The sequence below is a fragment of the Corvus kubaryi genome, unplaced genomic scaffold, assembly GCF_017639235.1.
Source record: "Corvus kubaryi isolate FWS band 111438036 unplaced genomic scaffold, C.kubaryi_AGA036_p1.0 split2-37374, whole genome shotgun sequence".
Taxonomy (NCBI): domain Eukaryota; kingdom Metazoa; phylum Chordata; class Aves; order Passeriformes; family Corvidae; genus Corvus; species Corvus kubaryi.
Genome location: NW_024582082.1, coordinates 6,868,124 through 6,889,257, shown reverse-complemented (window position 1 = coordinate 6,889,257; position 21,134 = coordinate 6,868,124). Strand labels below are relative to the sequence as shown.

At 42.6% G+C, this 21,134-nt stretch overlaps 1 protein-coding gene across 8 annotated transcripts in view; it reads left to right on the top strand.

Moving 5' to 3' along the window:
• The window catches only part of ACSL6 (acyl-CoA synthetase long chain family member 6), a 104,081-nt gene that overhangs the window by 76,516 nt on the left and 6,431 nt on the right, over window positions 1–21,134 (top strand). For 6 of the 8 annotated variants that reach the window (XM_042014505.1, XM_042014506.1, XM_042014502.1 and 3 more), the window contains 13 exons: window positions 215–247; window positions 1,257–1,308; window positions 7,444–7,517; window positions 10,575–10,652; window positions 13,243–13,377; window positions 14,475–14,609; window positions 16,457–16,552; window positions 17,380–17,452; window positions 17,853–17,941; window positions 18,494–18,610; window positions 18,866–19,009; window positions 19,717–19,818; window positions 20,776–20,847. In XM_042014505.1, coding sequence (XP_041870439.1) covers window positions 215–247; window positions 1,257–1,308; window positions 7,444–7,517; window positions 10,575–10,652; window positions 13,243–13,377; window positions 14,475–14,609; window positions 16,457–16,552; window positions 17,380–17,452; window positions 17,853–17,941; window positions 18,494–18,610; window positions 18,866–19,009; window positions 19,717–19,818; window positions 20,776–20,847 — 1,200 coding nt within the window. Of the gene's footprint in view, window positions 1–214; window positions 248–1,256; window positions 1,309–7,443; window positions 7,518–10,574; window positions 10,788–13,242; window positions 13,378–14,474; window positions 14,610–16,456; window positions 16,553–17,379; window positions 17,453–17,852; window positions 17,942–18,493; window positions 18,611–18,865; window positions 19,010–19,716; window positions 19,819–20,775; window positions 20,848–21,134 lie in introns of all 8 variants that reach the window. The other 2 variants (XM_042014501.1, XM_042014503.1) reach the window with 2 other exon arrangements.

Here is a 21,134-nt window from a genome sequence, read left to right as displayed (position 1 = left end):
ATGCAGCTCAACCAACCCAAACACTACTTGAAATCCAAGGAAGGCACTGAAGTTAAGGCAAGAAACTCAGAATAATAAAGATGGCCTCAGTGCCAGCTATTAATTTGTCTGCTTTAGCTCATGTTCTCCCTTAGTGGTTTGCAGATTATTAGCAAGTGGGTTACACTGCAGGAATTAAAGTGGAAATCACTTTTGTTACTTTAATCTCTTCCAGGACTGTGGCCGTGAGAGTCGACATGTGCCTGTGGTGAGTGTTGGCATATTGCTTTTCCCCCTTAAAACTGCAGCAGAAGGGACCTTAAAGCTCGCCAACCCTCTGCCATGGGCAGGGACACCTTCCATGGATGCTTAGACCAGGTTGCTTTAAGTCCTGTCCAACCTGGCCTTGAACACTTCCAGGGATGGGGCAGCCACAGATTCTCTGGGCAACCTGTGCCAGGGCCTCACCACTCCCGTAGGGAACAATGTGCAGTATTTGCTTTATTCCCTCTACCTGGAACACTTAAATGAGATAACTCATCCTGCTATGCACATGTTAATGGGACAGTAATTAAATCCCGTTGTTAAGCTACCCTAATTCCACTACCTTACCCTGGTGGCACTGGAGGAATGCCTCTGTACCCTTCACTGTCTGCTGGGGCTTCTATAGTTTAGAGATACTGCTTGGCAGTATTTATAGGGGATATTTTGGGAAAATTGCTTTTATATTTTTCACTGGCTGCTCATACTCGTACAAAACTCTCAAAAGCAGCTTCTGATGTTCAAGCTGTTTATTTAGTCATTCGTGACCCAAAATAGCACACGTATGCAGTGGTGCTGAGAATACAGAGATGCTGCTGGAAATGGGAACAATCAGCTTTGGAATCTTGTCCCCTGTTGTGGAGTTCTTTCCAGAACTGACCTGGAAATTGATGAATTATCTCAAGTTGTCCCACACATCTACGGATAGAGGTGGTGGCTTGGAAAATACTAACTGCAAGACAAATATTCCACCAAAGTCTTCCTACCACTACAGCATGCCATTAGTGCATCTGGAGCACAGCATAAAGGGAGGAATAGAGCATCAACTAAAGAAATCTGGTAAAAAGAGTTTTATGATGGTCTTTTATATTTGCTGAGGGGAATAACACCTTTTTATGTCAGAGCAAAAACATAATTGGTTTGATCTTTAGGTTTCTACAATGTCAACAGTCTCTACTACTGACACTTCTGCATTTCACTGATGTGATTTTCTTATTTTCCTTTTGTATTTTTAGCCTCCTCGACCAGAAGATCTGTCAATTGTCTGTTTTACTAGTGGCACTACAGGTAAAAAAGTAATTTGAATCTTGAAATGTTGGAATATCTTATGAAATTAATTATTAATCCCACCTCAATACATGCAAACTTGTTGTTATGATATGGCAATGATAGTTCTAGGCATTTTTAATATTTAAGAATATATAGGTATATAGATTCAAATCTATAGATTGCAAATTAAAAATAACAATATATTTATTTTTCAATTGAATTCTCTGACATACACTTTGCCAGTATGATTTTCCAGTTGTCTGAAAATCCACCCATGTGTCTGCTTCCCATTTTCCTGTGTAGTTGTGAAGCACTTGGTTGGTTGGTATTTATCTTTTGAAAATGTTTTAAAAAAATACCCAAAACTCTAAAAAGTGTTTCCACAGCTTTCCATTCTCTGTATCCTAAGCACATTGATGTCTCCAGCCTCGCCAAGGTCCTTGTCACCTCTTTCTTCTCTTCTTATGTGCTGCTCATGACACCAACTGCTGGGGAGGTTCAGGAAGAGCCTGGGCAGCCCATGGGACTGGCACTCATCTGCTGCTGACCTCTTTTTCTTGGAGAGAGGAGCAGCATCATTTTCTTACCAGTTCTTAGCAGAGATAGTGCTTTCTCCTCTCTCCAGATCCTGGTCTTCATCAGCTTGCAGGAGTTTCCTACTCTTGAGAACTCAGCCTCCATAACATCTCCCTAAAAGCTGTATGGGCAGAGGAACAATGCATCACTGCTTAGGAAACTGCTTTTACACTTGCCTGTGGGGAAGGTCCATGCTCCAGGGACTGCTGGAGCAGCTCTTCCAGATCCACCTGTGCTCTTGGGATTGCCTAATGCTTGGTCCTACCCCAAAGCATCCTCAGTTTGGTCTCAGCAGAAGATGCTGGAAGCTGCTGGTGCCACGCAGTTGGTGGGTCAGGCTGAGCACGAAGGAACACCTTCATCCTCCACCTCTCAGAGAAGACTTGTGCTTCAGACCAGGTAGGCAACGGCTTTATCAACTCCAAATACAAGCTCAAGATGTTTTAAAAGGGGCCTTTGTGGATGGTCTGTAGTTTTGAGATCTGCACTTCATACTGCCCAGGGCAGAGCACGGAGGGAGAGGAGCCTGGAACTCTGCTCTGTTCCAGCACTGGGAATTCCTAAATGGGAAAGGCTGAACTCAGTGCAGGACATGAACGTCACAGCTATGTACAGAGTGAGTGCAAAGTGGCCAGGCATAAATGGGAGCAGTAGGAAACTGAAGGAGCTATGCCATGGATACAGCAGGGCACAGTGTGTTTTTGTAGATGTTCAAGTGCAGAGCAATTATTTTTTCAAGTCACTTTTTTGTTGATACTTTTATTTCTAAATAAGAAATTCTGAATAGCGAAGGTTTATTTTGATTTTCTTTTTTTTATTTGCAGATGCAATCAAGGGCCAGTTTCTGATTTTGTGCTTTTCTTAGAAACATGCCCAGAGTTACAGAAATAGGACAACCAGGAAGCTCATTTCCCTTCTCCTGTCCAAACCAGAGATTTCCAATTTTGCAAATCATCTTGAACTGAACTCTCTCATAACAATGCTTTGTGACCCATGAGCCCATCCTCTGCTGCTGCAGGACTTTGCATGTCACTCTCTGCCTTTTCCAGAGGTTGCATCAACACTCTGGTCTGTTTTCCACATTGTGCTTTGATGTAGGAGTTTTATATAGCCCATGTAATTTTTAGTGACCAAATTTAGAATTTTCTTCCAAAGGACATGTTCTCTAGGGCTTTTCCAATTCCAAAGGGCTCTAAATATTTTTGTATGGTGTGAAATAAATCTCTGCTGTAGAATTTATCACCTGAAAATTGTAGAATTGGAAAGAATTCCCCAGAAGCAGACTTTAACACTTGCTTTTCTTTGATAGGACCACATGCCCCAATGCCTCCCCAGGGAGAAAAGAGAGGCTGAGGTTGCTGAGCTTGGATGACAAGACCAACTTTCATGGTTGTGCCAAGAAGCCATCAGCACTTGGAAATGGGCCAAAGGCACACAGATATCCCCAAACTGTCAGGATACAATTTTTCATGTTGGTTACTCCAGAGAAATCAACTGTCATTCCCTCAAGGATCCACTACCAGGTGGACAAAAATGGCTTCCCAGTGGTTTCTCCCAGCCTGGCAGTGCATATTCCTTTTTGCTAGAGCTCCCCAGGGGAGGAAAGTGCTTACATCCCAGAATGCTGATGGATCACACCATCAAATTAGTGCTGGAGCACTTGAGAGACCCATTTGGCAATGTGGGTCTATTTTTTTTAAAGGTTCTTCTATTGTTTATAAGAACTGTCAAACAAACCTGGCACCAAGATAAAGAGGAATTGACATTCCCAGGCTGTTAATGGATTGCAGGGCATCCATTCTGTAACAGGACACTCAGACACTCACTGGGTCTGTCTTTGTGAGGAAATTCAAACAAGAGTAGTGTTACAGAAATGGCATTGATTTTTTAAAATAGAGAAGCAGCATCACTGCCAACCTTCTCTCAAAGTGGTAATTCTGGGAAATGGGTCATAGAAAGGGGCACCCATTTTGCTGTTTTACTAAAAAAGAACTACTAAGGAAGGTTAAAATTTACAGGAGTCCCCCAACCCAAAAAGCTGCAGCTATCCCATAGCAGCATGGTTTGTTCTGGATTTCTCCTGATGGAGGCTCTCCTGGCTCCAACACTGCTGCTCTGCTTAGACACCATTATCACTGCAGCCTGTCCAGGATGTTGAGCCTGCACAGGAGGGATGCAGAGGAAGGAGCTAGGATGTTCACATTTCACATGCTTCCAGGCATGGCAGACATACTGAATATGCATTCAAGTCAGAGGTGGAGTGAGTAAATGAGTCAAACATCTGAGAAATCTCACAGAGTCACAGAATAGTTTGGCTTGGAAGGGACCTTTAAAGCATGTCTAGTTCCCATTCCCAGCCATAGCAAGGGACACATTCACCTAGACGGGTTTGCTCCAAGCCCCACCCAGCCTGGCACTGAACACTTGAAATCCTCCAAAAAAAGTCTGAAGAATTTTGTCAAGGTGTAGGAACCATATCTGTGCCAGAGGACACAGTTTTGAGTTTCCAAACCAGTACTAAGCACATCCTCTCTACTGGTGCCTGAGCTGTGCGATGCTGCAGGAGCACAGCTGCTTCTAGAACTGCAGGGGCTGAGCACATGTATTTGGCTGGACACAACTCAGTAACACAAGTGATTTTTGAGTCATGGTGTGTATGTACAACTGACACCTGTTCATGGACTTTTCTTGAAGCCTGGATCCATGTGTGCACCCAGCTGTGAAAATAACCTGCCAGGCTGATTTGGCACCTGTGAGCCTGCTGGTTCAACATGTTAGGATGGGCACAGCTGTGGCTGGCAAAGCTGTCAGCCTCAGCCCTGAGCTTCGGATGAGGACGAGACCAAACCAGCCTCCTGTGCACCATGTTCATCTGCAAGTGTTTGGGACTGAATTACTCAGGGCACTTGGAACAGCAAATAGGGATTTTCAGTATAATATATTGTTGTAGAGGGTTCAGTTTGTAAACCAGGCAGAAACACCAATTGAGTGTAGTGGTATGGTTCAGAATATCTATTACTTACTTATGTTCCTTCTGTGAGATAAGCATTAGGAGAAAGCAAAGCAGGCAGAAAAATTAAACAGTTGCAGTACAAAGAAAGAGTTTTATTACTAATAGAATTAAAAGTAAATAACAAGTAATAACAAGAAATTAAAGCAAACCCCCTCCCCCTTTCCAGCACTTCCCTCCTTTTACCCAACTCACACAAAGGGTAACCGAACATGGGATTTTAGTCAGTGTTGCAGTTCTTGATAAGTCTCTTTCATATGCTTAAGGAAAAAAGGGTTTTCTTCAGCTGCACATGGTTCCCAAACTGCCACCAACAGCAGACCCGCCCGGAAAGAAACAATCTGCTGTGGCGTAAAACATCTCTTCCATTAAAATCTCACAGGTCCTTCACACTGCCAAACATAGGCTATCACATGGAGTCGTTAATCTTTTTAAGGATGAGTTATTTTGGCCTGAACACAAAGGCTTTCTTCGCCACAAGTCTCTAAAAAAGCCTCTCAATGCTTCTATATAGCCTGCCATAGGCACTCTTCACAATTTTCATGGGCCACGTGTGACTTTTTCATCCCCCCCATGTACTTCAAATGGATTAAAGCGACAAACAGCTTGTGATATTAGTTTCTTACTATGGCATGCAAGAAGTATTTTAAGCTACATGTGAAAAACGCAGCACCGCCCTCTTTTCTCCCGTCGCCATTTCCAGCTCCGTCCCACAGGACTCACTTTCTCCTTCTCTTTGACTCTGAAGCCGCCACGTTGAAGAGTCTTCTTGTTCAGGCTTTACGGTGGAGAAAGCCTCGCTCCATGCTGGCTGCATGGTGTCTTCTTCAGTTCAGCACGAGGTGTGCTGTCCCCAGAAGCCGCGCTGGATGGGTTTAGCTGTGTGGCAGTCCATGGCTGGTTTTAGCTGCCTGCGGCTCTGGGATAGTTCCCCCCCAGCGGCCCAGGGTCTGTGCCGTGGCGTTGGGAAAAGAGGATGTGGGTAGAGGCCTCAGCTTGGCTTGGCTTGGCTCGGCTCAGCTCGGCCCGGTGGGGCCCAGAGGCTTGGAGGCCCCCCCACCTTCCGGCAGGCGAGTTTGGACCAAGGGCAATTCCCGCCTTTTTGTGCGGGTTAAATATGTACATTGTGAGAAGCGTCATTAGTCTAAAAGACTGCCCATCAACTCAGGTTTAACCCACTACAATTGTGTTAAAAATATCCTGCTCTATTGCAATAAATGTATGCAACAATTGCTACTGCTGTTTGTGCCTGCCTTTAATTATTTGGGAGGTTGAGTAAGAGTGATGCTGATGGTGCTAGCAGGGCACAGGGTTCAGTGCTGAGTGTGCCCATGTCTCTGCCCATGCCCACAATGGAGGGCTGCCAGCAACAAAGCCCTCAAACTGCTCTGAAATGAGAGGATGAAACGTATTTTCCTGTGCTGAAACATACTCACAAAGCACCACAGTCTCTTCCTAATCTGAGGAAGGCAGAATGAAATTCTGGCTGATTTACCAATTTGTTACATTAACTGCAGGACCTTTGCCAGGCTGCTCGTGCCCACTGTGCTGGGGACACGCAGGGCACCTGCAGGTAAAGCTCCTCTGATCTGCCTCCACACGGAGCAGCGGAAACTATGTGGCAGTGGTGTGATCAAATTAAAACAATCTGCTTAAAAGCATGTTGGAGAGAAAGAGGCTGGCCCTGTAATTATATTTGAGCTGAGCTACACCTTCTTTTCAAAAGTAAAGCCTTGGAGGGTGATGAAAAGAGACAGTGCTGTGACAGGACTATGTGCAGAGCCCTCTGTGCCACTGTTTTGTGAACATGGAGGTTCCGGCCTGTGTATTTGCTGCTTAACAAACCCTGTGTTTTGGCGTCCAAACAGATAGGAAATGCAAGTGGTGTACCATGGTCAGCTGAGAAAGGAGTGTAAAAAGGTGAATATTGATGGTGCTGAGTTCCCTGCTAGTGGTGGATGAAATGCTGCAGGGGCAGTGCCCAGCTCTGGAACACAACAGGGGCTTTGCTGGCTCCCTAATGGGTTTAGGGCTGTCTTCAAGACACCTCTGCTGCTGACACTATTCATGACTTCCCTTAATTGCAGTCTGAAAGGGTCTGCTCTCTGCATTTCTCCTGTTATCCAGAGTACTAGCTAAGTAAGAGTTTAACAGCCTTTTAAATGGTGTTTCTTGGTGTTCAAAATCATTCTCAGTCAAAATCTGGATGAAATAAATCCTCCCAGGAGAGGCTGGAACAGCCACTCAAGTCTGATGGCTGTGCTCATTGAGTGGCTTCATCTGAGCACTCTCAGAAATTGCAGTTGGGCTATTTCTGCTGGAACCTGTTTTCCAGAGTCTCCAAGAAAAATATTTCTGTTTGCAGTATCATTTTATTAAGATTTGAGTATTGCAGTAAGTGGTTTTGGTGCATATTACTGCACAGAAATGATGGTGAAAATTACATACGTTTTAAAACTGAAGAAGTGAACATAGCATTTTAACCGTTTCTTGTTTTGTTTTTTTGTTAAGTTTTTGAAAGTTATCTTCTGGCTTATCTTTTATATTTCCTCTCTGTTTCCTTTCAGGAAATCCCAAAGGTGCTATGCTGACCCATGGAAATGTGGTGGCAGATTTTTCAGGCTTTTTGAAAGTGACAGAGGTGAATATCTTGAGCTAGAAAAAATTGCCATGTGCAGAGTGTGTGGGTTAAGCTGTGGCCCTCCCCAGGCTGGAAGTACGCTCTTGCAGATAAAAGATGACATTTTTCCTGCTCAGAGGGCCAAATCCTTGGGAGTGGAGCAAGGCTGAATCTACAGTACTGGAGGGCATTAAATCCTCTTTCCAGCCCTAGCTCCCAGGCTTGTAGGGTGCAATGGGCTTCTGAGAGGCAATGCTGACTCCTGTAAATCCATTAACTAGTTTTGAAGAATTAGGAGAGCAGACAAGCCCTGTACAGTTGCAACTGGTGCTTGAAGAGGAGCTCTTGTGCTCTTTGTGTCCCATTGTGCCCAAAAATGTCGCCATATACTTGGAACCTCTCTGCATACAAAGTATGTATGTATGTATAAATATATATATAAGAACGTATTTTTTAGTATTATTTATTACATATTATTACATATAATTTTAATATTACACATAAATAAGACTACATATTATTTATTTATTTATTATATATTTTATATATATATATATTTATATATATAAGAACATGTTTTTTTACAAGAATGGTTAATGGTTAATTTCATTGATATTCTAGTATATCTCAGTTTTTGTTATACATATTTCTAATAGAGCATAGTGCTGGCCAAGTGCCTTTATAATATGTTTCATACAACATGTAAACTCATGTTTAGAAACAATATAGGAAGCAGAATCAGTTTACCATGTCATAGTAAGGATTTTATACAGCTTATATGGAACAAATATAAATAATCTAATTTCTGGTAGGGAGCAGGCAATTCTATGAAGTAGTTACATGCACATGGGATGGACAATTGGTTACCTCATACCCCTTACTGGTCTTATTTTGATGTTGAAATTACTGCAGTCTTATTACTTTAATCCTTGAACTTTCTGAGATTTCTGGACCACTGGTGTAAAGAAACTTAGACGTGTGATGTAAGAAATCCCACTGAACTCACATGTTCCAGTGTTTGCAGGACTGTGCCTCCACAGTGTGCAGGATGAAACATCAATGCTGCAGTGAGCCCTCGGGCTTCTCAGCATGGGAGAGAAGCTCTCCATGGCTTCAGTGGCAGCAAGAGGCACAAATGAAAGCTGAGGCATGGAGAGGCCTGAGCTTCAAAGGGCAGGAACATTTATTTTGGAAGTGCACTAATTTAGAGCTGAGGGAACTTGGGATCTTCCAGGAGTGGCCCATAAAAATGGATTTAGTGTTTGCTGATGGCAGTGGGACTCTGATTAATCTCAAAGGTATCAGATTGAGACCCAAGTCTGGTGTAAGTGATTGTAAATTCGCTATCTCCAGTCACCAGAGTATTGCTGGCAGACGGTAAATGCCTGTAGCTGATCCACAAGATTTGGGTAATGTCTGACTACAGTAATGAAATAGAGCAAAGTGCGAAACACTTGAACGTAGTCTAAATTACAGAAATAAAATGGGCAGTTCTATAGGTTTGCTGTTAACGAGTTCTTGTGGCAGTTTTGCTTAGTTCAGTGATTTTTACAAATTGAACATATTTTGAAGTGAGTCCAGAGCTTTATTATAAGGTTGTTCTCAAATACCAAGAAGCTGTTTGTATTTTTACATTTAACTGGACAACTGTGCCAACTGTGAAATGCTATTCAATGTCATAATTTTGGTCTGATTTAAAACCAAATTATTTTGTCTGGGCCCTTACAGCAGTATTAAAAATACTGATTGATGTTAAAGGTTTTACATTACTGTGCTTGCAGAAAATGAAGCCAAATTGAAGTAATGTATAAATAGATCTGCAGGCCCTAATGGCTTCATTCAGACTGACAGACACAATAATATGAAATGGGATGCTGAGAACACCCACATGGTCAATGATGTTTGACTTTGGTAGGTGATGGTTGGGAGGCCATACCCAAATGTGACCAGCCCAGATTTAGCTTCAATAAAATATCGCCTGAGAGATGAACTCCTGTGTCTGCCTCCACTGTATCCCAGGTCATGGGCTATTGATTCCTTCTGAGCAGTGGAGATGCAAGTCGGTACAAACTGTTAATACTGTGAGCTGCTGGATTTTTGTACCCATTTTCCACTAACCACTGGCCTTGATTATTGATTATTGGGTAGTCAACCTTCAGTTTTTCTAATCCATAATATTACAGCAAGCTGTACCCTAGGAAATGCAGGTAGAAAGGTTATCTTCTTTTGGAGAATGGGTTAAATAAGTCTCTTGGGGCCTTTGTTTATTCCAGCCTTCAAGAGAGTTAAAAACTTGGCAAACTCAAGACTTTGGCCACTTTTTTTTTAATAATTTGTCCAACCTTCTCTTTTCCCTGTCTGTGGGACAGTCATAATGCCCTTAAAATCATAATCCCTTAAAATGGTGAGAAACACTAACAGAAGTAATTAGTTTCTGAAGCCTAAGATGAAATAATTTGTTTTTCCAACACAGCCTGATTCAAATCAATGATTAACCAAAGGAAAAGGAAAAAATCACTATCTTTGACTCTAGTAACACTGTGATTCTTGAATGGGCTCTATGCAATGTGGGAAGCTGCTCCTGCAGAGCCCTGCTGGTGTCCAGGAGGCTCCTCCTGCAGGTTAGCACAGGGATCCTGGAGGCTCCTGCCGGTTAGCACTGGGATCCTGGGGGCTCGTGCAGGTTAGCACCAGGATCCTGCTGTCTGCACACAGCTGAGAGCACAGATCAGGGTCTCGGCACCTCCTGGTAGAAAGCAGTGAATAAAAATTGGATTCTCCGTTAGGGTGAGTCTCCATTCCCAGCGTGAGCTGCATGGATATGATCTGCCTTCTGCCAAGGAGAGCCCTCTCCATTGCCCTGTGTGTACATCTCTGTGCTTTTTACTCCTTCTGCTAACTGAGCTCCATGATGCTGTGGCTTTAACGCTTCCTTGTGTCAGCCGCTCCCTCCTCTCTTGATAATCTTTACCCTTTTGCTCCTCTGGTGCCATTTTTCTTTTTATTGTTTTATGACTTTCTTGTTGTCTTCCTGTCAGTGTTTCTTTCCTTTCTGTCTCCCATGCCCTTCACCTGCAGAAAGTGATCTTTCCGAGACAGGACGATGTGCTCATCTCCTTCCTGCCTCTGGCTCACATGTTTGAAAGAGTTATACAGGTAAGAAACCTACCTGAACTGACGAGGCCTCGTGGGGCTCCTTGTGTTTTCTTCCAGAGTCAGTGGTCTCCTACTTGTGAGGATGTACACATTTCCTATTTGCCTTTAGCACACATGTTTGAGAGAATGGTACAGGTAAGGTCATGGTGTCAGTGGAAATCAGCTTTTTTCCACGCCAACAACAACAACAAAAAATAAAATGAATAAAATACTAAATAACCAGTGATATCTTGTAGCACTAAAAAAGCTTGTACTCCGGAAGTGCCATGTGCATAACACCAGAGCCATGGTCTCAGTGACATGGCTGTGAGTCCAGAGCAATGCCAGGAGAGTTTCCCAAGTTCTCCAGCTTACACTTGGCTCAGGGATTGAAAAACAGCCCTTCAGCAATGAGCCAAACTCATTGCTCATTCAGCTCATGGCTACTGCTACCTGAGCAATTTTGGGACAGCTTTTCAAAGCACTCTAGGATGAAGTGTCATGTAAGTCAAGGTAATTTCATGCCATTTTCTACAACAGCTAAAATAATTTTATTGCATAAAGAACATGATTGCAAAAAAACCCCCAACTTGGCAGACACTGAAAAAGAGGAAACTGAGATCATGGTGTAAGATATGTCATCCTCCTGACAGGGCAGCACGCAGTGGGCATTCACTGGAGCTGTGTCCTCTTGGAATTGTGGCAGAACCAAGCACTAGCTCTTGCTAGCCCACAGAACTGACTCCATGTCTCTTTTGGAAAAAAAAAAAAGGGTGATGATTTGTGCTGCAATTGGTGAGTTAGGCAAGTCAGGTGAGACAACCACATCAGGTCTCCTGGCCTGAGAAGCTGCAAACTTAAAATTGATCCAGTACATGAAGATCGTATCTGGATCCAGTTGCAGCTCTGCACTTTCTCAGGGAGGCCTGTTTCAGGCTGAAAGCAGACTTTTTGAGTCAGACAAGCATTTGAATATAAACTTCCCACTTCTTGATAACATCTATGCCAGAAGTAAAATATTTTTTCCCTGTTATAAACCTCACAAATTGGAAGTGAAAGCCCATGAAAGATTTGGAGAATTACAGCACAGCCTTTCTCCACTTGCAAGGCAAGTTAGTCAGTGTGCCAGCGCTGCTTGGGCTAACAAGGATATAATTATTCAAAATTCATCTGATGGGGGGCAGAAAGAAATCAGAAACATTGAAAATGCTTTCATTTCACAGGATGTTGCTGTACTGAAAGGGACAGCCTCCAAAGGATGTCCAGGTTTATCCTCCCATCTGAAACAGCTTATTAATATGAAGATTTTTTCAAAAGGGCTAAAAAGTCATTTTCAAAAGCATTCTGAACAGCAAGCATTGCATCAGTGTCCCTAGTTTTAGCCAATATGATTTATTCCTGGAATTTACAGTTAAAATTATATAGATACATTCTTTCAAGAGAAAAACTTCTAGTTGTTATTTTCAATTCCCAATGAGCACACTGGTTACATTTTCTTTTTTTTTTAAATTCATGTGCAGTGTAAAGCACAGATTCAGCAGTGTGATTTTCATTAAACCCACATCACATGTGTAAAATTCCTGTGATTTCAGCTGATGGAGACAGTCTCTAACTGCCTGACAGAGCAGTGAGAGCAATCTGGTTTGTACTGCAGATTTCTAGGAGCAGCACAAAAAGACCTGGGTGTCTCTTAAGGAATTTTCAACTTATTTAGTTTTCTGGGGAAGACAAGCCCACAAAAGGGAGCTGAAGTTTTCAGTCTACTCAGGAAGGCTGGGGTCAGCTCTGGCATCACAGGCGCTTGCTGAGGACGCTTTTTCCTCCATGCACTGTAAAAACATGGAAGAAGTGCTGGTCTCCAAATGTTCTTCACTGACCCAGTCTGTGACGGGTCCTTGGCAGGGTTACTGGTTACCAGTAACCAGCTGACAGTTGGCTCATGGCCAGCAGCCCCCCTGCCCCATTCTGCATATCGAGCTCCATTCTGATCTGATTAAAACATCCTGCTTTCTTTTCAAGTACAAGACTTCTAGATTTGTAGTTTTCATACAAGTCAAGAACCTTTTATGATGTGGGCTTCTATTCCTGGGATACAGGATCAGGCACTGTATTGCTAACATAGTTTATATTGTTGTATTTAAACAAAACTAAAGTATTAACATCTAAAAATCAGTTGCTGCTCTGTGTTTTATGATGTTTCTTACTTTGCATTTCTGTATTGACGATAGGTACTCATGCTGTGAGCTACTAAGGGAGGGCTGCGCTTTAGGAAAGTTCTGATCCAGATTCTGACCATAACTGGGACTTCTCCATCCCCATATGCAGAGGATGAAGGGAAATCCCTTCCAAAAACTTTGATTCCTTGTTCTTCCAGAACAAGTGGCAAATTTGGTGGATGCTGAATTGCCAGTACTGAAAAGTGCCCAGAACTATCTGGATATTTCTATTCAGTGCAAAATTTATTGTTACTTCTGTATGTATTTCCAAAGTCCCATTTTTGCCATATTAGAGAGTAGAAATTCAGTAAAGGTGCTTCTGCGCTTGCGAGGGATACTTTGCTGTGGGAATTGAAAGCAAAGGGGTTACATGTGTTCCTCTTTCTCCCCATCAGTCTGTCGTATACTGCCATGGAGGGCGAATTGGCTTCTTCCAAGGAGATATTCGCCTCCTGTCTGACGATATGAAGGCACTGCGGCCAACCATCTTCCCTGTTGTGCCTCGGCTGTTGAACAGAATGTATGACAAGGTGAGTTCAATATTGATTTTACTCTTTTTGGAACATGGAGTTTATGTCCCTTTAGTACTCATGTGGAAGAATTCCCTTAGTCATGGAGATTTCTCAAGCAGATTACACTACTTCTGCCTTGCTGCAGACACATTCTCACCCTGTGTAATCAATACAGCTCCCCAGCCTGTAAGTCTGTATTATGACTTACACAGACTCCATACACAGCTATCATGTGTGAATATGAAATCTCTGTATTAGCCTCCTACCCTGTTCTCACTAAGCTTACCAGTGACATTTCTAAAGATACGGGATTTTTTCATCACAGAAACATCAGTCAAACCTGACTGAACAAGGACCTTTTGTGCCCTTCAACCAGGTTTGAAACTTGAATCTCTCGTTCTAGTGGCAACAACAGCTGAAAATCAGTAATTTCAAAATGTGTTTGAGGATTTAGGCAGTGTAAATGTGACAGTGGCTTTTGGATTTAGAAATCTTTAAAACTAAGGTAAAGGTATTGCAAGATATTTAAGACAGGCACATCTGGTCATCATGTTAAATCTGTTTGACCAGCTGGGAATATTTATTCCTCAGAAGACTTATCTGCTAAAGACAAGCTTAAGCACAAGCTACTGATTTAATTTTTTCCCAAGGTGAGGGCTTCTGTGCTTCATTAGAGAGACAGGCACTGGGGGTTTCTTGTTTGCTGAGGTGGAGTTCGTGCTAGTGCCTGATTAAGCTCAGGTAAATGCAGCCTCCATCACCACATCAGCCACCACTTATACCTGTTCATGTTGCTCATTCCTTGTTGCTCAGGTTGCATGAACTTCACTGAACCCTGTCACAGAAACTGTATAGTAAGAGCAGCCCTGTCAATCTAGTCGAAGCCTGCACCACCATCCTCTCTTTTCCCCCCAAAGAAACCACATGTACAATAGGGAATGGAGCAAAACACACCATTCCTTTTCCCCCCACTAATAAACCCCAGTGTAGCCTTGTTTACCTGTGCTGCAAATGTAACTGCACCCACCTGGCTGGGTGGGTGTCATGGGGAGAACAGGTGTTGATGTTCTCTCTCTCCTGTGTGACACCTCATCTGCCATCCTATGCTCCCACAGATCTTCAGCCAGGCTGACACCTCGCTCAAGCGCTGGATCCTGGAATTTGCTGCAAGACGGAAAAAGGCCGAAGTTCGAAACGGCATCATTAGAAATGACAGTTTGTGGGATAAACTTTTCTTTAATAAAATACAGGTAAGTGATTTAAGAAGTGAGTCTGAAGCCAAAGAACTCTTGTTTCTTCTAGCAATGACTGGTTTTCAGACAAAGGAGTTTCAGACGGTAGGAGAAATTTCTTCATGGATAGGGTTGTCAAGCATTGGAACTGGCTGCCCAAGGCAGTGATGGAGTTACCACCTCTGAAAGTGTTAAAAAAGGGTGTGGATGTCGCACTTGAGGACATGGTTTAGTGGTAAAGATGATGCTGGTGCTGGGTTGATGGTTGGGCTTGATGATCTTAGAGGTCTTTTCCAGCCTTAACAATTCTATGATTCTATGATTTCTTAAAGTTAATGTGGTCCACTTGCCTGATGATGAACTGGGGGCAATCACTACTCACTAGTGAAGAACAGACTGGAAAATGGAATAGAAAAAGGGAACCGAGCACAGTTTGTTGCAGTGTGAAGTTTTGCCTTTTTTTTTTTTTTTTTTTGGTAAATAAATTTATTTTTTTATATTTATTATTTTTATATTTTTTTATTTTTAAACACCATCCATAATGTCAAAATTTCAATTCTCTCAGGATAACTTTTCAGAGGGAAATGACGAAATACAAGGCAGGCTAAGATGACATTTGTGACATACTTCCTCAGCAGCACCAAGAAATCACTAATTTACGGAAGAGTGCCAAAAATTTTTTGCAGCTCTCAGATAGGAACTATGCCCCTGTGGGGGAGGAAAGGATTGTACCAAACCTACTCCAGGGATGGAATTCAGGAAGGTGGTCATGAAAAGAGGAGTCACTGATCAAAGAGATGCTGCTCCAAAGTTTTCTGCAAAATCTCAGCAGATAGGAGTGGATTTAGGGTTGGGTTTCAGTTGGGCATATTCAAACCTGCTTTTCTTCCTAGGGAAAGAAGAATAAGGCTGTAAAGAAAAATGCACACATGAATCATGGTTCACCAACCATGAGAAAAGAAATCAGAATGCCCTCCTGTTTGCCACACATCTCAGTAAAAAAGAGATTAAATTGGCTTTAAACCAGTTTTTTTGGGCTCTGTACTACTCCAGGAGGCTTTTATTACTTCATTTTTTTAACTGGATGACTTATCTGGAGACATGCCACTTTATTTTTAACTAAAGAAACTGACTGTACTTGTGGTCTGTGGATTAGTTGTCCTTAGTGTGCAAAGATAGCAGGGTTTACCCAGCCGGGAGCGAGCCAGGCTGCATATTGATGGAAGGGTTGGCGAGACGGGCAGACTTAGTCAGCAGTTGTTTGCTTTTGTGCTGGGTTTTCTTTTTTACTTTTAGAATAAAGAAAAGGAAATGAAGGGGGAGGAGAAAGAAGTAAAATGGGACACAGGAATTGATGTAATACTCTCCAGAAATATTTGAAGGTCATCTGCCTTAGAAAAGGGACAACATTATTTTAGAGGGCTTGGGAGGCAATTCATTAAAACCAACGAGGTGTAAACAAGCAAAGAAAACTGGACGGGGGAAGAGTCTGTTTTTCCCAGCAGTTCCCAGAGCCAGGTCTGCAGCCTGCCCAGGCAGAGAAGTCGCAGGAGCTGAGGCTGAGCAGCTTGTCCTGCCAGGCATGTGGGCACTCTGGTCTCTGTAGACTGAATGGAGTTTTATCCCTCAGGAAAGCTTCAGAGCTAGTTCATATTTCCATTCATGGCCACATCACAGAACCACAGAATGGTTTGGGTTTGAAGAGTCCTTGAAGATCATCTAATTCCAACCCCTTGCCATGGGCAGGAAATCCTGCACATCCTAGAGAGAGCATTTTGTGCAAATTCTTTGTAAGCAATGCTCATGGTTTTGCCATCTGTAGTAGTTTCTGATGCTTTCTTTTGTTTCCTCCTGCCACCAAACAGGCAAGTCTTGGGGGGTGTGTCCGCATGATAGTGACAGGTGCTGCCCCAGCGTCCCCGACTGTCCTGGGCTTCCTCCGCGCGGCCCTCGGATGCCAGGTGGGTTTGTGTGACTGTTCAGGGATGTTCATCCACTGCTAGCAAGGGAATACCTGGTATTTAAGAAAGCAGATGGGTTAGACCCTCAGAACTGCATTTAGGACAGCCGTACTAAGATGGATCCAACAGTAGGCCTTAGGGCAGCCACGGAGTCCTGATACTCCCAGAGCTCAGTGGGGTGGGAACAGCCCTGGGATGGCAGTAACAGGCAAGCGATGTTTTCATTCTGGGCATCTCCCAAAAAAACCCCATAGGCTCATGCCACCCACCTCTCAGCACCAAATTGAGTATGTGCAATTAAATGCGTTTGTGAAAGTGCTGGGTACTTCATTACACAAGCTTTATTCTATATATAAATGGAGAGAGCTAAACTTCAGATGTCAGCCTAACCCACTTAAGATGTCCACTGTGTTATTTCTCTGTGATTAGGAATCCAAGGGGAACTAAAAGGTCTCATTTGAGAGCCTAAAATTAGTCAGGGAAAAAATAAAAAGGGTAGATTTTCAAAATGTCCCACAAAAATACCCTTTTTTCCCACTAATAAGTTCCTCTCATAGTGTAGCGTATGTCTTGACTTAAAGGCTACGTGCTCAACTCATCTTCTCCCTATTTTCAACGTTATACAGCCATGGTCTTTCCTAGACATGTAAATGGAATTTCGTACACAGTAGAAGCCAGGGAGAGTGTCCCCGTGGCAAATGGGCACCCACACATTGCAGCTGCAGGCTCAGCTCACAGGACTGTGCAACAGAGGGCAATGCTTGGGATTTCAGTTTTTAATAGTGAAATCTTTTATGATCTTTTAAAGATACCTGTCTCTTTGTCAGGTTTATGAAGGCTATGGCCAAACAGAATGCACAGCTGGATGCACCTTTACAACTCCAGGTGACTGGACATCAGGTAATGATTTTCTTCCACCATTTGAAGAAATAAAAGAAATGCACATTCCTTTTGGAAATTCTGGACTGTAACATCAAGGGCAGGTTGGATGGTGATTGGAGAAACCTGATCTAGTGGAAGGTGTTCCTGCCCATGGCAGGGGGTTGGAATGAGATGAGCTCTAAAGGTCCCTTCCAACCCAAACCACTCTATGCTATTTCAAAATAGGTTTTATATCCGAAGAAGAGGTGTTGGTATTTAGTTTCAATAGTGCAAAACCTTAATTAAGGAAATTATTTCTATAGACACAGCTCCTGCAAGAACATCCAGTGTATCTACAACTATGCAAGTAACTAATGATAAAATGCTAATTATTGTTTATAGGAGAGATGAAAAGTGACTTGATAACTTTGATTTCCAGGTCATGTAGGAGCCCCTTTGCCCTGTAACTTAATCAGATTGAAGGATGTGGAAGAACTGAATTATTTTGCTTCCAAAGGAGAAGGAGAGGTAGCAAATCACATTTTTGTATCAAATTCTCACTAGGTAACACTGTATGAAGTAGTTATATAATTATAGAAGCATTTTACCTTTGTAGGGTGCATGGTTGCTGATGTGTTACGTAGTGCAATCAGGAAAGGAAAATGGCAGTTTAACAGTAGAGCAGCAAAGAATTAATCAAAAAGGAGCTGTGGCAGTACTTCCAGCCTGATTCCTTGAACTGCTAAGACTGAATTAATTAGTTCAGCTAAGAGCTGAATGGCTGTGATTTCTACATTGCTGTCATTTCTATACTACCCAAAAATTAAACTTATTTCAATAACTTCGTTATTTTTAACTGCAAATGGAATGCAAATCAACTTCAAGCAAATCAGTTTTGCAAACCCTACTTCATATTTCCATTAGCTTGAAAAAAAATCCATAGATAGTTTAATAACCCAGTCTATTTTAGTTTCATGGAGCACAGTCATTAAAATATTTCAAATTTTGTGAGTTACTACTTAACTTGTATTTATAGCAGAATAAGAAAATAATTCATCATCACCCCTGGCTGTTTTGCAGATCTGTGTGAAAGGACCCAATGTGTTCAAAGGTTACTTGAAAGATGAAGAGAGGACAGCTGAGGCACTGGACCAGGAGGGCTGGCTTCACACAGGAGACATTGGAAAATGGTTACCTGTGCGTACTGGACACACACAGAGTCCTTATGGCAATTGTATTATCCCATGTAAATTTTAGAGAACTGAACTTAGGTTTCCAAGCAGGTCTATCTGTATACAGGATTAAGTTTATATTTGGCAGAATAAGCTCGATATGTCAGTGAAGCATTTGAAAGCACAACAGGCAATTGAAAGCTCTGTTAAAGACAGACTGCTTGCTGAGTTCTGTGGTTAAATAACCTCTCTGGGAATTCTCATTTCTTTCTCCTAACAGAATGGGACCCTTAAAATTATTGATCGGAAAAAGCATATATTTAAACTTGCTCAGGGAGAATATATTGCACCGGAGAAGATAGAGAATATCTATATCCGCAGTGACCCTGTTGCTCAAATCTATGTCCACGGAGACAGCCTGCAGGTACAAACCCAGTTTTCAGAAAATCTTACTTTACTCTTTGTAGTTAGAAGACAGAGAGCTGGGCATGAATAGAGGGAAAATGTGAGTGGATCACGCCACATTGTCTCCCTCCTGCTTTGGAGTTGGCTGCCAGCTAGGCAGGACCCTGAGCAGCTTAAAGAATGCTGTGGCCAAAGATGAAGCCTTTAAGTTGGCTTTGGTGTCACTCTTTGGGTTTCCAGTGCTGTCCTTTGCCACCACGCCTGTGGTAAGCCAAGCAAAGGCAAAGCCATTGCTGCCCCCCAACACTGCCTGCCCATTCTGACATCTTGTTTTGTTAATTTGCACATTTATACACACACCTACAGATTCTGAAACCATGGCAATTCATCCTCTGCATTCAAGGCTCACAAGCATGAGCCTTCCCTTGGCATGAGAGTTTGTCTGGGGCATGCAGGGCCATGTGAGTTATTAATGTCCAAGAACACACACCCAAACGAGGGTATTAAACCTGCTGGTAAATGCACAGTCACAGACAACCGTTTATCTGAGAAAAAGGCACAGACATCAGAATGTACTTCATGATGATATGTTAGCAAATTATTGATATAATTAAACAAGAAGGGGTAAACATGCAGAAATTCAGCTGACTTGTGTATTCACTTCAATGTAGAGCCTGGAATGTGGTCCAGCTTTCGCCTGCAACTCTCCTTCTCCTTTACCTACAGGCTTTCCTGGTGGGAATTGTGGTGCCTGATTCCGAAGTTATGCCAGGTTGGGCAAAGAAAAGAGGATTTGAAGGAACATATGCAGAACTCTGTAAAAATAAGGTTCATATCTGCAGTACAGACTTTTTTTTTTTTTTTTTTTGCGGTAGCATTATGTGTGCACAATACTGTGTCTAGGAATGATGATCTCAGTGACAAGAATTATTTCCTCACTGAACATTCAGCAGGGTTGACCTGGATCCAGTGATGTGTGTTGACTGGTGGTACAGACCTCTGCCAGCTCTAGTGTGGGGGGCCAAGAGTCTGTCTTGCAGAGAACAACAGTACAGCAGGAGGAGAGGTTGTGTTTGCTTAGATTTCTTAAATAAGACAACTAAATAAGACTTATCACTGGTCTTCTCTGTGGTGACCAGCAGCAGGACCAGAGAGAAGGACCTAAAGTTGTGTCAGAGGAGGTTTAGGTTGGATGTTAGGAAAAGGTTTTTCCCAGAGAGGGTGGTTGGGCACTGGAACAGGCTCCCAAGGGGACTGGTCACAGCACCAAGTCTGACAGAGCTCAAGGAGCATTTGGACAACACTCTAGGGCACATGGAATGACTCTTGGGACTGTTCTGTGCAGGGTTGGGAGTTGGATTTCATGATCCTTGTGGGTCCCTTCCAGCTCAGGACATTCTATGATTCTATGAAAAGGACCCCAGCCTTAAAAACGTGCTCTCTAATACTGAGGAACTGCGTTGGATCTCATCAGTGAACACTGATGCCACTGAACCATCCCACTGGTGTCTGTGAGCAATAATTCTGCATTGAAGTCTGGCAGATGGCTGAAGGATTGTAAATTTAACAGCTAGGTCACATAGCTGGTTTGAAAACAGAACCTTACTTTTCATACCAAGGGGAGACTTAACATCACCACACTCAAGTTTAATGTTTATGCACTTTAATAGAATTTTGCTAATTACACATTAGCTGTTAGTAAAGCACTTGAACTTTACTCAGAAACATGTTTTTGGAGAACAGTGACTGTGGTAGCTCATGAGGAATTTCTGTGTTTTAATGCAGGAACTGCAGCAAGCGATAATGGAAGACATGGTACGGTTAGGGAAGGAGAGTGGACTTCAATCCTTTGAGCAGGTAAAATTAAACACATCATTCAGTGTGGTCAGACAGGCAATTTGTCTGTATAGAAGAGGGATTTGTCAGCATATGTTATGTTACTACAAATCTTTGTTGCATCTGTACATGATGTTTTTGGAAAGAGCTTTATTGCTAGCAAGTTGTATTTATTCCTTTGGAAAAATGTATTTGCTGTGATTCTGCTTCCCACCCATGCTTGAAATTTGAATTAAATTTAGTGAAAGTTTTGGGTGCAGAGGTCAAAGTCTAAACTGGGGACATGGATACTCTCCAGATTGACAAGC